The sequence below is a fragment of the Prionailurus bengalensis genome, chromosome A1 (genome assembly GCF_016509475.1).
Source record: "Prionailurus bengalensis isolate Pbe53 chromosome A1, Fcat_Pben_1.1_paternal_pri, whole genome shotgun sequence".
NCBI classification, from domain to species: domain Eukaryota; kingdom Metazoa; phylum Chordata; class Mammalia; order Carnivora; family Felidae; genus Prionailurus; species Prionailurus bengalensis.
The window spans coordinates 196606182-196624268 of NC_057343.1; the positions used below are offsets into that span (position 1 = coordinate 196606182).

Consider the following 18087-nt stretch of genomic DNA (forward strand, 5'->3'; position numbering starts at 1 on the left):
GTTGAGAGTTTCTACTCAAGTTTTCAATAAAAGCAGGAGTAGGCTAAGGAAGGGCAGGACTGTCTGACAGAAAAACACCTACCTGGCCCCTTTCTTGGGAACGCTCAATTCCACAGGTGGCCCTACTGTTTGCACTGCTCTCCCGGAGGAGCTCTGGGACAGCAACTAAAAACATTTCAACCTCGCAAGATCTAGTAAAGAGATCTGAGTGATACTACAAAAAAAACAAAACAAAACAAAAAGGCAAACACAAAGATGCAGGCTGCAACCTCTCAAAAATAAAAAATAAAATTCATTTATTGAGGAAGGAAAAGTTTAACACATGATCCAAGTGCAGAACCCAAAACAAATTCTTCTATGAGCTCCTGCATGATCTACCTCTCTACACATACCCTGTGAGAAATGACACCCATGTAGGCACATACTCGGTATAATATACACGGTACCGTCTGGTTACCAACACCTGTTGGATGGCAGTTTTTCATATTCGTCTTATTTGCACATTCATCGACATGGTTTACAAGAGTCACATAAATTCGTTGTTCACTAAAAACAGCTTCCCCAGCATCGCCTTGATTTCAACAAAAGAACACGGCTTACAGCAGGCACCCTTAACCCTCGTTTCCCCGCCCCCCCACCCCCCGTTCTGGTGACCACATATCAGCACCACTTACATACCCGGGCCAGATCATGACCCGGTGGTACAAAGAACAGGGAAGAAATACCACAAGCCGATGCTGTCGGAGCACACAGCCCTGCAACCAGCAGGACTAATTAAATTGTCTAAAAGTACTGACCATGATTTCAAAGACAAGCCACACCCTCTCCTTTCCCCTAACGGTCTTGGAGATTTGTAATGTACTTTGGAAAATTTAATTCTAAGGCAGACTTGGAGCCGACTCCCTAATCACGAGGTCACGCGACTTGTACCATGTGCCTCCGCTGTCAGGAAGTGGCGTCGGGTTCGGACCAGGGCCGATGCTGGGGGCTCGCCTTAACATCTGATCGGCTGCGAAATACAAGCCACTGATACCCCTTTGCTGTGAGCAGTGAATAGAGAGAGCTGTAAACAGACACAAATTGAGATTTTGCACTTCCAAAAAACATGAGGTGAATATGTAGTGTTATACAGAGTAGATATTCTACAATTCAGGAAGGGAGACATTTGGGAAGAAAAAAGTAAGCCAGGAGAATGGGGGCAGAGGAAAGATTTCCCCATGTTCCTTTCTGGGATCATCACTTGAAGACAAGTGAATAAACTGCAGATTGTACCTTTCATGGGGATAGAGTGACCAGTGAGCACCAGCCAATGAATCCGGCCAGAGAGGTGAGTGGCAGAGAGGGAGGGCGGAAGCTGCAGGTTCTGAGCTAAGATACACCACACATTCATATGCATCTGGCCCGGGTTTGTGCAGACGAAGGGCTCCTAGCAGCCAGACAGCAGCACAATATACAAATAATGACACTTGTGAATGGTGACAACTTCCAGAAAACTACACACAAGATGACAGATCATGCTCTTCCCAGCCATTTGAGGGGAGGTACGCTGCTGACAGAGAGTTGGAAACCTCCTAAGAGCAGCGTTTGCAAACAAAAACAAACACAAAAACAAAACAAGGGGCTCTGAGAAGCCACCTCGGGGCTACTGGAAATCTGAGGCTGCACTTGGGGTGGCTGGGGGAGGGGCACAGAGCCTAACAGTATCGGCCCGAGAATCCCACGGTTTGCCTTTGGCCTGGCAGATGCAGCCTCACACTCGAGAGCCTCGTTGCCCCTAATCAGACTTCTGTGTATGCTGGGCCTGCTTCACCAGGGGCCAGAGCAGGGCACAGGGAGAGGCTGGGCAGCTGGTTCCTGATGAGCCATGGACAGAAACCAGGGAAGGCCCCCTGACTGCAGAAGCCTCGTGGGCAGAAGAGCAAGCTATCCTGAGCTGGCCCAGAGGGCCGCTTCCCCCTACCCTCCATCTTCTGGCTGACCCTTTACTTGACAACCCCACAACCGGAAAGGTCCATGGACAGGGCCCCCCTTGCCTGGCTCTTCTGAAGCAGCAGGAGCACAGGAAAAAGATCAAACGGGGACAAGGCTGTGCCAAATTAGCTTCCAGAAGCCCCAAAGCTAGTGGTGCCGTCTCTCCCACACACATTTTCTAGGCCAGGGACCCTGAAACAGTAGTCTGCATTTTGCTAAGACCTGGGACCAGAGGACCACTGTTTTGTGCCACCCAGTCCTCAGGTCAAGTCTTGCTACCCACCGGACAGGATGTCCTCTAGCAGCTCCCTGAGTTACAGAGGCCTCCAGCATAGAGGCTGTGGGCAGGACACAGATCTGATTCCCTTCTTCTGGCATGTGCCTTCTCACTGAAAACAACTCTCAGGACTGCCATGGAAAGACGGCTGGAGCCCAGGGCTTGCAAACAGATGAGCGCAACTCTTGAACCCACTTTGGTACCTTCTGCACCTGAGGTTTCACAGGGCAGGGCCGCTGCCCCCTTCAGCTAGAATCTGAGTCCCATAAGCACCTACTGGTGACCACAGAAAGGGTAAGTGAAAACCGTCATTCTCCTAATGGAGACCAAGTCACAAGTGATCCCATCTCCCTAAGTTCATAAATTATTAGTAGGCTGGGAGTCATTGCAATGAGAATTTGGCTTTGGAACAGAAAAGAAAGAAAAAGCCTAGGCTGGGGGCGGGGGCAGGGGCGGTCAGAGCCCTTACAAGCTTTGGGGAAACACAAACAAACAGGACCCTGATGAAGCTACGCTGCTCTCCAACTTTCAGGGCGAACTGTGTCTCCAGGTCAGAAACGGCCTGGTGACAGGAGTGGAGGACAGCAGGACCCTATTGCACACACATGAACACACACACACACACACACACACACACAGACACACAGAGCTCAGGGGATGGAGACTTAATGAATGCCTTCTGAAATACTTCTCACACCAACAGCGGGGAGAAAAGGCAGCCAAAAGCAAGGCCATGAACCTTCCTCTGCTTTCTCCACAGTTTGTTCCCAAATCTGAAGGCTGGCCTTGAGGTGAGCCAACACCGAGGCTATTTCTGACACTCAGGGAGGCATGCAGGGGGAGGGACGGGGTCATGATTAGTGTTTAAAACATAGGGGACCTAAGTCCCTACCGAGTGGTTCCCTTTAGAAGAAGTCCAGGTCATGGAGGCAGCCCGGGGTGGGGAGCTGCTTCTGGCCTGTCCCCCGTTGATTGTAAACAACCAAGCACCACGTGTAGTGTCAGACCAGCTGCTTCTTAATTCTGTGAACTGAACTTCACGCTCTGTGCTCACTGGCCCCGTCTTCTCATCCACGGCGAAGTGTGGGTGTCCTCCCGACGTGCTGGCAACTGAACGCTAGCGTGTCATGTGCCCGTCGGGGGCCTCAGCGCACGACGCGACCATTTTATAAGCCTCCTGCGGAAAGCAGCACATCCCACCCGGCCATCCTTCCTCGGCCCAGTGCACTGGCAAACATATCCTGAGTCCTGCGTGTCTTCTCAATATGAAACCAGGCTGGTCAGTGGGAGGCAAAGTCTATACCCTCCCCACAGAGGTACACGTGAAAATGATCCTGATTAAAACCTCTGGGGTACTCAGACAAGGGTGCTGAGGACCTAAGCACAATTTCCTAGAGCAAGTTTCTTTTCAGCAGGAGAAACCTAGTAAAAGCTTACTGAGGAAGAAACAATCCACAATAACCCCAGATCTAGAGACAATCTAAAAACAGAAGCTAATTTTAAATAAAATATAAATATTTTCAATTTAGGCAGGACTTGATATCTTTCGGAAGCTAAAGCATCTAAGAATATAACACTGTGACCCACACGAGGAATTTGGAGGAGGTGTTGCCAAGGGTCACAGGCAGAGAGAGTAAAGATTAAAAGCTCCAGCTCTGGAAGGCTGGTTTTTAACTACTAGGTAGGTCCAGGCACCTCCTGGAGACTTGAACAGGTTGGAGGAAACTGAGGTAAAATACCTGGGAGAGGTATGAGAAAGAGAGAGGCCCAGCCCTCCCACTCATTTAATCCAGGCCTGGGCCTGGAAAGGAGAAAACAGGAGGTGGGGGATGCTAAGATTCTTAAATAAAGTGAGCTGTGCAACAGGAATAATTGGGTGAGGTGGGTCAGAAGGAGGGAGGCAGGTAAGGGAGGAGACAGGATGAGGGAAAAGAGTTGCAAAGGTCTGGGTTAACGTAAGTACAAATGAACAGGGGTGGCCCTGCCACTAAGAGGGGCCTCTGCATATCTGCTACCCACTCTCTCCTGTGCCCTCAGCCCTACCTGGCCCAGGGCACCCAGCTGCCGGGTAGAGGAGCTCCTGGACAGCAACCTCACCTTTCCCCAGAGCCCCGACCCTAGCTGAGGCTCTGGGGCCAGGGGCTGGGGAACACACAGGGGCGGGGCGGGCAGGTCGCTATACAAAGGCACTGGTGGAGTTGATGAAGACAGGAGCACTGCTTGGCTGGATCAGCTCGTAGAGGGCCTCATACGTCCCCACCACAAAGCCCACGAAGCCCAGGATGCTGATCAGGGCGTCCTTGGCGATGGTGATGGGGCTCATGCCCTCTGAGTAGTAGGTGGTGATCTCCAGGAGGGGCGGGATGATGAGGGCCAGGGCGCTGCTGCTCACGGACCCCACCAGGGAGATGACCAGGTCCAGGCGGGGGATGAGGATGGCCAAGACGCCTGCAGGAGAGAGAGGACACGCCTGCTCAGGACTGCCCAGAGCCGGGAGAGACCTCCTCACTGCTGAGCAAATTTAGCACGAGTCCTTCTTCCAGAATGGAGAGCTCCGCAGAAACTTAGACATCGTCCCATCCAGTGCCTCTTTGCACAGATGAGAAAACAAATGGCCGCAGGTGTGGCACAACCTGGGTCTCACTGCAAGGCTGGGACTGGAACCCAGATCTCCTGGCTTTCAGCTTTTCCCGCTACAGCATACGACCTCCATCTTTCCGAAGCAAAGGAACCAAATTACACTCCTGGGCAGCCTGGTCCCTACCAGAGAGGGAGGTGGACTGTTTCTGTGCGACTGGTCATTTTCTTCTGCCGAGGGTACCTCCCCCACAAATATCTCACTTAACTGACAAGAAACAAAATCGGGGCCGGGGGGGAGCCATCCTTCTGGAATGCTATCAGAATAAACCCCGTCTCACAGAGCATTTTCCTACAGGGAAAGTAGATGTAGCTCAGAGTGCAGGCTCACCTGAGGGGCAAGGCCCCACATGATGGCCTCGCGCCCATGGCTCCCACACCAGGCGGAAGTGACGAAGAACCAACCGCAGGCCGCCTTAGGAATCCCCGTCAGCTTCCACCCCGTGGCAATGACAGTGCTGCTGTCACACCAGGGGGAGGAGGCCTCGCCGACCGCACTTACTCCAGCGCCCGCTGAGCCCGCCGTTCTCATCTGACTCAGCCCTCCGCCGGGGGTGAGGCGCGAAGGCCACTGCTCCACAAATGCCCCGAGGACTGCGGGCTCTGGCATCGGTGACACAGGGGGGATGTTACCGCTCCTTTCTATTCCCCGGTTTTCTTGTTGGCAAATGAGGATACAAATGGCTCCTATGTCACGGAGATACCCTGATGGCCCAACGGGGTTGCACAGGCACCTCACAAAAGGCCTGGGGTACAAGAGGCTCACGCTAGAGTTCAGAGCATCATTCTACTATATATGCTGCTGCCCATGCAACTGCATTACTGACTCATTACTGTCTTCCCCACGGCAGGCTCCAACCGGAGGTCCCCAGCATGGAGACCGTGCTCCAGAGCACATACCTCACTGGCTCCTACGAGTCACATCTTACATGGGGGGGGGGGGGGGGGGTTCAGTTCCCCCTTCATCTCACAAAGCAGAGTAGCCAAGTCATTCTGAGGAAGGCATCACAGTGGTGAGACTGCCAGACAGACACCTCAGGCCGATGCACCCCATTTTACCCTCAGATCAATTTTACTCCTCAGATGGGACTGTCCGCATCGATTACTGTTTCTTTGGCTAAGCTACAGACAAATGGACTGGGTTGCATGTAGAAGCCAGGTTTTGTGAGACGCACTTGCTTTTAAGCTGGAATAGCACTCCCTGTAGTAAGAGAGGAGGTGACGTGGGATGGGGGCTTACCAGGAGAGGGACAGGTACACGTCTCCCGTCTCACACTTCCTCTGAAGCGATGTCAACTTAAACGAATCCAGTTCCTCATTCACAGCGGCCATATTTCAAGGACTTAACAGTTGCCTGTGCCTAATGGCTACCGTCCTGGACAGCACAGACCCAGAATACTCCCCTCGCGGCAGAACATCTAGCGTCTGATAGGCAGCACTGCGACGCAGCCACTCGTTGGCAGAATCTGCCTCGGGTCCATGGGTATGTAACTTCACAACATGGTTACTGTCCCCAGGCAGATTCAATGATAGGAAGGGACAGAATGCAGGCCCTCAAGTGTCTGGTCACGTCACACACCTGACGATTAAGAACATACAGAACGACACCCGCAGGAGGCAGAACAGGGGCGCTGGCTGATCACACAAAGAGCCTGTCTGTGAAGAACTGGGGGAGTCAGATGTCGGGCTAACTTTCCCAGGGACGCACTGCAATCATTTAGCAGAGAACCGGTATACAGTCAGCCCTGACCTCTCTCTGCTTTGCAAAGGAAGTAAGACAAGTGTTTTGAAGCCTGATAACAAAAGGGGGCACAAGGATACTGAGCCTCAGATCTGCTTCTAGCATCATTTTATAGCCCTGAGGCAATCCCTTCCTCTTTCCTTATTCTAGTGTTCAACCGTAATGGCAATTATCCATCAACACCCTCGCTGTTCTGAAGCCTTCAGGAAGCCCATAAAAAGTGTAGGCTTTTAACTTGCACTGCAAGTTAAAAACAGTATGTTTCAGCCCTTAGCTATTTCTATATAGAGTTGGTGATATCCCTCAAATCTTCAGGGTTGAATTTGGAGGAAGGATAAAACTAAATTGTAAACTAGGGCGCCTGGGTGGCTCAGTCAGTTAAGCGTCCGACTTTGGCTCAGGTCATGATCTCGCGGTTTGTGAGTTCGAGCCCCGCCTTGGGCACTGTGCTGACCGCTCAGAGCCCGGAGCCTGCTTCAGATTCTGTGTTTCCTTCTCTCTCTGCCCCTCCCCTGCTCATGCTCAATCTCCCTCTGTCTCTTAATAAATAAACGTTAAAAAAAAAAAAAAAGACTAAATTGTAAGCTGATGACAAAATGGCGTTCTCATTACGGACAACTTAGCGCTCAACGAGAATTGATCTGCCGTGTGGTCCGTGCTGTGTGTTCCCTTCCCCTCTCTGGGGTCTGGGTCTACATCTGCCTAATGTCAACCTCACAGTGACGGCTCCCATGGTTCCAGTGTGGGTGAGGGGTGCGGTGGCAATAGCACTGGGGCAGCAATCAGATCTGAACCCCGGGAGAGGCTGGTAAAGGAACGTGGTTGAGAGTGCAGGCTCTGGACTCAGAACCTGGACTCCAATCCCAGCTCCACCACTAACCAGCCAGCTACTTAACCTACCACTAAATAGGAATGGTCACATGAGACCGTTCACATCGAGATCTCAGAGCACTCAGAACTTAAGTGCACAATAAATGAAATGTGAGTTAATACAATCACCGGTCCCAGCACCAACGGGTTCACCATTTGGAGCCTCAGCTCGTTCACCCATGAGGTTAGGTGACCATACGAGCCCTGGATGAGGACTGAAGTCTCACCCGCCTCTGACATCTTAAGGAACCGTACAAAGCAGGTGTGGTCACTTAGGAGTGTGTTGTGGGATCCGTCAACTCACTGTCAAGTGGGAAGCACCATGTCCTGCTCGACTGTGGCACAGCAGAGCAATGGGATTCCTCTCCTAGAACAGATGGGTATGCCCTAAACACAGCTTCCAGCCTGCCTGGTTTTGTGCCGTTAAAGGGAGTGTGAGTTATTCTTCCGGTGCCAGCCCCTGATCTCCATGGATGCTCCACCCCACTCAAGAGAAGGGTGTCCCTTATCAGAGACAATAAGCCCGAGGAGGAAAGAAGTCAGATGACCTGCCTGCGCCCTCCCAGCTCTGAGTCTGACATCCCCTCTTCCTCTCTCACGTTAACCTGGGGGACATATGGCACGTCGTGATAGGACTTAAGTGAGGTCAGATGTGCTCTACTCTATGATAAGCATTAGGTGGAAACAGTGACACAAGCTCCTGCGATTAGAATCTTTTCTCAGATTAGACAGAGATGTTCCACTTCAGCATGACATTTTAAAAGCAATCTAAAAACTTGCCCTTGTGTTTGCTACAAAGGATATACACAATAAGCGTGCCTAACAAAAATATCTCTAAATAGAGATTTTTTAAAGTGGCAAAACTTTTCTCTTAAGGCCAGGATCACAAGGCTATCCTAGCTGGACCACATACCACAAGCGAACCCCAAATAAAGCCTGACATTGGAGAAAGATAATGAGGGGGGTGGGGAGAAGGCAAGAACAGTAAGCCTCACACCAATAATGCTGGGGGAAGGGGAAGACAAGAGGACCCAACCAAATTAGCACAAATAGCCCCAAGGGCTCAACAGCAGGGGTGCCTGTTTTGCCATCATGCAAAATGCGGCCAGCTAGCTTCAGCTAATTCCAGACATGGGAATCAAGTACTTAGGAAAGATGTGGGAGTAACCAAAACCTCTTCTAGCACTAAATGTCTTTACTCGGAATTAAAGCCCTCTGGAAGGAGAAACTCCAGAAGGTAGAGATCTCAAAGCAGCCAACCAGGAATATCCTCTCCCTACTCTCTCCCTGCTCCCCCACAAGCACACCCCATACAAAGAGGAACACTCCCACAGCACCCTCCCAAACAGCAAGGCAGCGCCCTCTGCAGCAGCTTGGCTGTGGCATGTGCAGAAATGGGGGACTGAGGACAACTCAGCTAGTCCACGTGATTAGTCAAGAGGGCTCCAACGGTATTACAAAACATGTTCCCTTTGGGTTAAGAGACACTAAAAATGTGACCTTTTGACTGCTGAAGCACCAGGGGGCAAACGGCCATGTTCAGAGATGGAACTGACTGGGATTCTGGAGCCTGTGGTTTTAGACCGGCAACTGAAAGAGCTGACGTGTGCACAAGAGAAGACAAAGCACTTTAGAGAACACACACTTACAGAACTATGCCGGACACCTACAGCCAGCCCTATGTCTGGAAGCTCTTCCTGCTGTTTCGTTGTGCTCAGTGCTGGTGCAGCCCACCTGTGTTACTCTGAATGTCTAGAAATGTACCTTTAAAATTAATACCAGCCTTGGACACAATATGTCATTTCATTTAGGGTGAGTATAAATTTAAAAAAATACAAAAGCAAGGAAAACAACTTACATGTCCCACACCAAAGGAGTAGTTTAGTAAATATGATCCACTAATACAATAGAATATTATATGGTCATGAAAATATTTATGAAGGATACGTATATTCATGACATAATATCAAATAAAAAGCAAAAGACGAAGTTTCCTGTGTATACTACGACTGCAACTATTTTTAAAAGCACCTACGAGGATGAACACAGAAAATAAAATGCAAAAAAAATTTATTTTGTTAAGTCAGTGGGATATTTGGAATTTCTTCTTCAATCTAGACATTCTTGAAATGTTTCTACATTAACTTTTTTTTTTTTTTTTTTTTTTTTTGAGCAGTAGTTTGGTAGAAATTTCAACTCAGGCTCAAAGCACCTGTGCCAAATCACAGAAGTTTAGACTTGAAAGAAATCTTCGCAATCTGGTACCCTGCACATCTATCTTCTGGCTGAGGAAACTGAGGCCTCGGGAGGGTTCCCCAGGGACCCACAGTGCACGGCTAATTACCACCACTGCCCCTTGTCACTGTAGCTGCAAGATGGAGGGATGGGAGGGAGCACAAGCTGCTGAGAAGCCACTCTGTTCGGACCTGGCAGCTTCATGCTTGACAGGGTTTGGCTGCTTGGAATGTTCCACAGCTACGCATTCCAGTCCAAACAGGCCTTTTAATTGATAAGGCTTTATGTGATTACATCTTCAACAATAGGTTTCTGAAATTTTCATATGTAACCGAAGGAAGATGCTTCACGTGGGAAATGCCACAGAGAATTAGTTCAAAGCACTGAAGGACAGATTAATGCCTCATGGAACCCAAAGGAACTACTCTTTCTACACTTCTGAACTCCCTCTGGCACCAGCCTCTTCCAGCCCCTCCCCCTTGCACATAGGTGACCTGCGAAGTCTGCAATTGAAACATAGGGGCTGGAAAGAAATACTGTTTCATATGAAATTGCAACACAATGAACACCATTCTCTGATGCGTGTATTTTCCCTTCCCCTCCTGTCCAAGAGTCTGAAATTAAGCACCAAAGAGTAGACACAGAAGTCTTTGCAAAAAGGGGGAGAGTGGCGAGAAAGTCGAATTCCCAACGCAAAAAAAAATTGAGTCTGGACCAAATTCCCCTGTTTCCCTTGGTGGGTGGAGGGTAAGGAGGAGGAGGAAAAAAGACAAGAAAACACTATAAATAGCAATAAAATAAGCTGCTACTAAAATGTATGGGTGTAATAGAAAACAATCAGTTTCAGCAAAGTTCTAAAATCATACACCAAATAACCTTATGCAGCAAAGATCTGAAAGTACAGGAAAAAAACAAAAACAAAATAAACTCACATAAATACATTTAAGTTGGTGCTGCAGTGAAATGCCTCTCCTGAATCCCACAATCACTTCACAGTCTCCAGGGAAGGGAAAAGAAGCCCGGGTGTTCAGAGATGAAAAGGCTGCATCATTTAATAGGCTGACGATGCAATGCTAGGTCACAATAGATCACAGAAAGGGAAATAACTGAATGCACTTGCAGATCAAAAGCAGCTTGAGTCCTTTGAGCATCATGCTGTAGAAGGGAGATGAGACCCACAGACAGAGTCAGGAAAAGCAAAGCAAAATCCAGGAGACATCTAAGGATAGCATGAGGTCTATGAATCAGAGACTCCTGGCTCCTGCAGGGCGCGGTGGAAAGAAACCTGGCAGGAAGCAAGACATATGCTACCGGAGGCTAAGCCAGGTTTGAGAAGAAAATGGGGCCAGGACAGGAATCAGGCCCAGCATCACCGCCCCAGCTCTCCGGGCAAGGAGAAGCTGGTGTCTAGGCAGTTAGAGCACATTTTGCCTAGACAGACCTACCTTTTCTAGAGAAACCACTTTGAAAAAAGCCAATTATTTGAACCATCCCATCCTTGCTTCCAGCACCCTTTGGATTCCAGAATCAGAAAACTGAGGGTTGACATTATACACTGTGCACATGAAGGCTGGACTTCAATCCTTAGAGGTAACCATCCACAGAGGAACACACGTATCTGTGTTGAAGAATGAGAGTTGCAGGCAGAAGATAGGAACAAAATCCAGAGCATCTTAGCGCACATTAAGGCAAATTGCTAGAAAAGCAAAGATACACTACAATTGTTTCCTTTTCAGTTGCTCTAGGGCAGCAGTGGCCTGTAGGTAGCTCTGGGCACTGGATTAGCTGCTGAGTGGGCTTTTTCTATAGGCTGGACTACAGAGGGCCAGAAGGTCTGCCAAACAAAGGCTATAAGGAGAAGCCAGATTCTTGGCTGCCATCAACTTGCTAGGGTTGGCAAATGCAAGCAGTCCACTCGTTGCCTGGCTCTTCCCCAGCCCCACCCTGCAATAAATCCTCAGACAGAATATGCCCAACATTAAGTCAGAAGGTTTGGTTCCTCAGCTCTAGTGACCTCCTTCCATACAAAGATTCAGGACGCTGAGCTTCACCCACATCCTTGAAATGAAATGAGAAAGAGAACTGCAGGTGGCTTGAAGAAATCTGTTCGATGACAGGCATTAGTCTGTTCCCTTGAGACAGTTCACTCTGGGACAGGCACTAGTCTGTTCTTTGAAGAGACATTCTAGGACAGGAGCCAGTCTATTCCTTGAGCAAATGAGTCTGAGATAGGCACTGTTCAGTTCCCTTGAGAAAGTCCTAGCTGGTAGAGCCACCAGTCTATTTCCTTGAAAGGTCCATTCTGGGATGGGCACTAGTCTATTTTTTGGAGAAGGACCATTCTAGGATAGGTACTAGCCTGTTCCCTAGGAAGCCCATTCTGTGGTAAGCAATGTCAGTTCTATTGAGAAGACCATTCTGGGGTTGGCACTTTCCTTAAAGAGGTCCTTTCTAGCACAGGCACTAGGCTGTCCCTTGAGGTCCTTTCTAGCACGGGCACCAGGCTGTCCCTTGAAGAAGCCCATTCTGGGATAGGCACTAAGTCATTCCCTTGAGGAGGCCCATCTGGGATAGGTACTCATCTGTTCCCTGGAAGAAGCCCATTCTAGAATAGGCACTAGTTCGTGCCTTTGAAGAGGGTTTACTCTGGGATAGGCACTAGGCTGTTACCTTGAAAAAGTTCATTCTGAAATAGGCACTAGTCTGTCTCCTTGAGACTGGTGTCTCAAGTCCTTTCTAGGGTAAGAACTATTAGTCTTGCTGAGGAGACCATTCTGGGATAGGCACTAAGCTGTTCTCATGCGGAGGCTGATCCGGGATGGGCAGTAGTCCGTTCCCTAGAAGAAGTCTGTTCTTGGATAGGCACTAGACTGTTCTTCTGAGGAAGTTTATTCAGAAATACACACCAGAATGTTTCCTCAAGTAAGTCCATTTTGAGATAAACACTATCAGCTCTATTGAGGAGACCATTCTGGGATGGGAAGTAGTCTGTTCCCTTAAAGAGGTCCATTCTAGGTAGGCACGATACTATTCCCTGAGGAGGTCCATTCTGGAATAGGCACTAGTCTGTCCCCCGTGTCTAACCTCTACTGCCCTTCTCTTGTCAACAGTTAACCCATACCATCATTTCTGATCTTCCACACTATGAGTAAATGCTAGATAACTTTCACACCATTTATCCCTAAAACACTCCATTCTGGTTCAATTTAAAAACCATACAGGCCTATTTTTATTCCAAAGATAGAGCCTTGGACTGGATAATTTAAGAAGTTCCCAGGGAAGTCTCAATATAATAAGTCAAGATAATTCTTTTCCCAAAATAGCACAATTTTTAAAAATAAAATAAAAAGCCCAACATAGCCAAAAAGTACCATCTAGATTCAAGTACTGTGATCTGGAAACAAGTTGCAAATCTCCTAGAAATTTACATTAGGTATTATAGACCAATTTATTCAGGGGTTCTCTATTCTATCAACTCACAGAACCTACCAAAAAAGAAAAAAAAAAGGAAAAATTGATTTTTATTTTAAAATGTACATCGGTTTCCACCAACAGCAAATAGAGTAATATCTTGTCTCTTAACTCACACTCTGGGGTGTGTGGTCAGGGAGGAGAAATAAAACACAAAGGTAAAAATCAAACACCTAGATTAATCAGTATACATTTTCTAAGAAACACATTTAGTAAACGTCTAGAAGAGTATCATATAGGCTCAACATGAAATCTAAGCAATAGATCGTCACACTGGAAAAGGATTATTTGAAAACACAAATAAACATGTAGTGGCTATCAAAGTAACCTATACTCACATGCATATGGTTTAAATGGCTCTCTTTTACACTGTTACCTTATTTTACCCCAAGGACATGGGATAGTAATTGTACATCTTTACTATGAATTCTGACCACCACTGTAGCATTTTACGCCATATCTACAAATAAACTTGTGTTCTCCTTCCCATGCCCTTTCGAGTACATATACAATCAATTCACTTCACCGTCTGGCCGGGCCTCAACTACGCACCTGAGACATCAGGCCATGTTCCCCGCTCACACACTACAACTGTTTCAGTACACCAGGCTCTCCCTCAAGAAAGCCCTGAGGACTCGGTGCCCTTTGGGGAGGGAAAAAAAAAAAAAAAAACAAAGCAATTATCTCGTCTTCTACTCACATGTCAGGCAGACCAGCACAGTGCGCACGAACAGGTCTACCACCAGCTCGCAGTGCTCGGGCACGCGGGACACGAAGAAGGGGATGATGATCTCGGCCGGGACGTAGAACTGGAGGGCGTAGGTGAAGAAGATGCCAATGGAGTAGAGCAGCTTGACCGACTGGTACAGCCTGCAGAGAGAGAGCCGAGACCCATTCCAAAGCCTGCTCTGTGCCACAGCACTAGCAGTGAGGGGGCAAGACGGTCTCGCCGTGGCCATGTCTATCCAAGTCACGGACGCGCGTGTCCTTCAGACCCAGCAACTTCATGTCGAGGCATTTACCCTGCAGATACACTTGCACGTTGCGTAACATTTTTCCCTCCAAGTATGTCACTGTCGCATTGTTTACGTATGGAAGGCTGAAAACAGTTGAAATGTTAGCCAGTGGGGAACTAGTTACATCATAGGGTCCCATACAGCTGTGAAAAAGTAGGAGGCAGAACTACAGGTGCTGATACGGAACCAGCGCCAGGATACGTAAGTGAAAAATGCGTGAAGCAGGACAGTGCCTACAGTGTGCTACAAATTGTCCAAAAAAAGGAAAAAGAAGGAAAAAACACTCCCTCCCCCTACCCCACACATGCATATGACATTCTTACATACTCTAACCATCCCCAAAAGGAAACACAAGAAATCGGTAATGTGGTTGCCTCTGAAATGGTAAACTGTAAAACTGGGGACTTGGGGAAGCAAATGGAAACAAACATATTCTGTCTACGCTTTGAACAGATGGAATCTTTCATGGACACATAACCTTTCAAAAATCAAAACAATTAAAAATGCAATTAAAGCGTAACAGGCCTTTTTCTATCCTTCCCCTTCAATTCCCTGTTCCCTAGAATCAGAAGGGGACCACATGACCAAGAAGCAAGAGCAAAACCCATCTTCCCACACCACTGTGGCTGTCTTCCTACCATTGCTTCACGTGTGGCTCCTCAGGGAGACGGTTAACTCACCAACAGATAGCTCTGTCTTATCTCTTGCCTAGAACTGTGCAGAGTAGAAAACAAGCCTGATCCATAAGTACTCATGGATCTGAAATGATCAATCCAGGGAAGGCTACCCTGCCCCTTAGCAAAAGCTCCCCTTCAAGCAAGACCTTCATGCCTTCAGCAGCAAGAAACTGGCCTCCCCCACCTTGTTGGAAATCTATTTAAAAGTGGTGATTGCATTGTGTATATTGTGCATGGAGTTTCTCTGTGGTTGAACTTAATGCCTAGAAGATGTTCTGATGCTATAAACAGGAGAACATCCTGGGAGAGACTGAGTTTGACAAAAGGTCTTACTTGCTCCAAGAATAGATAATAAAAACGCTTTGGAAAAATCAGCTGGTGCCTCTATAATTAAACTCGGTACAACACCAAAGCCTTCTGGAGTGCTGGGAAGTCTGGAAGCAGGATCGTCACCTGCAGGGACGGCTAAATAAATCGCGCCTGAATGGAGGAGGAAAGATGAAGAGTAGCTGGGTTTGGAGTGTCAAAGGGACGATGACAGGTGCTCATCCACGGCTTTAGATTATGTGGGCTGCTTCTGCTGTTCCTGATCCATTCATCTTCAGTTATGCCAACCTACCACCTGGCTCTTGAAAGGGCAGGAACATTTGGAAACTTAAAAGCAGGCATCAGAGCGAAAGGGAAAGACTTTCTGAAAACAACAGCCCATTGCAGGACTGCCACTTGGCTGGCCACACCACAACCCTTGTCCCCAGACCCCTGCTGATTAAGGGCACCCTGGGCTAAACACTGATGACACAACCGAATAAACACTCTTCTCAATTTTTTCAACCTGCCTTTGTACAATGCCTCGCTGATCAGAGCTCTAACAACATGCACAGGCAGGTCAACCAGGCCAGCCTGAAAGGTTCCCTGGTCCCCAGGGCACTCAACAAGCTTCTCAGTGTCTGCTCAGCTGCCCTCCACAATGAAATTCTCATCTTCAAAACAGAACTGTTGCTTCAGACACACCCTGCGACAGCTACCTTTTCAGGAAGCATTTCAGTATGTCTCAGTGTTTCCCTGCAAGATAGTAACCAAGAGTTAAGCAAAGTGAGGTAGAGAAGGGCTCCCCACAGCCCCAAGTCCACTGTGAGAGGCCTCCACCCACTCATCAAGCCGGTGACTGCCACGGGAGAGGCACAGCAGAAGCTGGGAACCCAGCCTATTCGCCCTCTTTTCTCCCTGTCTGGAATGCTTGAGGTGAACCGATGGGATGCTTGGCCCTTCCAGGTTCAGATTTCTAGGGAGAAATGGCATACTACCTGATCAACCAATCCATGTGGCATACGCCTCCAGAGGAATCCCTCCTCTAAACAAAGAAGAAAGCTCAGGGCAGACTTCTCCTTCTGATCGCACCAGGAGAGTATGACGAAGCACTTTCTCACACATAGCACTTGGTCTTCCTGACAATCCTGGAAGAAATGACTACTCCTGGTTCCCCAAAGTAGGAGCTGAGGCAGTGAGCAGCTGTGACCTGTCCAAGGCCACAGAGGTGAACATGGCAGACCACCCCTACCCTCTATGCCCCAGTTGTTCCCTGAAAACATCTCTTCACAACATGCCTCACAGTTCTAGCATTTAGTCCTCCTTTTTGTTCAAAAGGCATCTACTGGATGATGATTGTGTGCCAGGCGTTGTGCCGGGGGCCGGGGTAGAATGCAGAGCTTACGGTGGAGGGAGATCACAGTGCAGGTAAACAGAACATTATAGCGCTTTGGAACAGGAATTAGGCTAGGGTCCGAATGGGATCCTGTAAGAACAGAGTGAAGGGGCATCTGACCTAGCCTGGAGGTTGTGGCGGGTGGAACAGCAGAGAAAGTTTCTCAGAAAGAGTGGCTCCTTGACTAAGTCTTCCTCACGGACTAGGAAGGAGGTGCAGGCAGGGCTAGAGCCCGAGTGGTCCTGACAGGGACGTTGCAGATTTTTGTCTCTGCTGGAGGAGCAAAGGGAGGCCCCTGAGGGCTCTCGCCAAGGGAATGCACCCATGACTGGAGTCCTGGCTCGTACAGGGAATGGGAGAACAGACCTGGAGAAGGATTAAGACTAGGACAGGCAGATGGGTCAAAGGGCTCAGTGGGGGGCCAAGGAAGGATGGTGCTGGCCGGGGGCAGGGGTGGGGGTGAGTAGGGGGTGGCAGTGGTGGGCTAAAGTGAAGTAAGCTGATTTAAGGGGTGACTAGGAAGAAAATCCACGTTCTGACCCATGAATTTAAAAAAACATCCAGGGGTATCCAGGTGGCTCAGTCAGTTAAGCATCTGACTCTTGATCTCGGCTCAGGTCATGGTCTCACGGTTCGTGAGATCGAGCCTCACATCAGGCTCCGGACTGACAGTGTGAAGCCTGCTTGGGATTCTCTCTCCCCCTCTCTTTCTCTCAAAATAGATAAGTAAACATTTTTAAAACTACAAACTAAATGAAACAAGCATCCAGGGCTCCCACGCTTCCATCCTTCCCCACGTACCAACAATTGGGCAGGTTGAGGGTTATGCTGCCTTGGATGTTAGCTCCAAACTGCAGGTACCCCAGGCACCCCAGACTGATGTACAGGGCGGTGATGATGGCCATTCCCACGTACAGGATGACCGGAAATTTCTGAGGATCCTTCATTTTGTTTTCAAGGGGCAGAACCTATAAGAGTAGTGAGAAAGAAGAGAAAACACAGGAAAAAGGAACATTAATGGTGAAAAACAAAACTGTAATGGGCTCAGAAATAACTGCTTTAGCCCCAGGAGACAGAAACAAATCCAAGCTATTTCCTCAGAGCTGGAGGAGAGGCAGAGCCCGCTGTGTGAGCCGGGAAGTGCGGGGAGGCGAGCGTGGGCCGGACTGGGACCAGGACCCCTGCCCAGGCCAGTGCTCTGCCTCCGGCTCCAGGAGCCCCATGGGCGGGGTTGGGGGGGGGGGGTGTGCTCTCTGCCCCTCGGCACAGCCGCACGGCCGCCGGCAGCCCTCCCACCTCATGCCCACCCGGCATGATGGGGAACAGACCTCGCCTGAGACCACAGTTCTGCTAACCTGTCCGAAGAATGCAAAACACAGGTCAGGGAACACTGCCACTCTAGTTCCCGGAAACTTCACAACCTGCTACCAACTGCACCTGGCCGGGCTCACAAGGAAGAGTGACAGTGTCGAGCTGTCCCACAAACCATC

General features: G+C 49.0%; 1 protein-coding gene across 1 annotated transcript in view; it reads right to left on the reverse strand.

Moving 5' to 3' along the window:
- Nucleotides 1-272: 272 nt before the first annotated feature.
- SLC36A1 (solute carrier family 36 member 1) overlaps nucleotides 273-18087 on the reverse strand; it is a 45669-nt gene continuing 27854 nt past the window's right edge. Inside the window, exons 9-11 of the mRNA XM_043599507.1 lie at nucleotides 17399-17565; nucleotides 13903-14072; nucleotides 273-4696 (exon numbers count right to left, since the gene is read on the reverse strand). Of these exons, the coding sequence (XP_043455442.1) occupies nucleotides 4425-4696; nucleotides 13903-14072; nucleotides 17399-17565 (609 nt within the window). The 3' untranslated portion in view covers nucleotides 273-4424. The remainder of the gene's footprint in view (nucleotides 4697-13902; nucleotides 14073-17398; nucleotides 17566-18087) is intronic.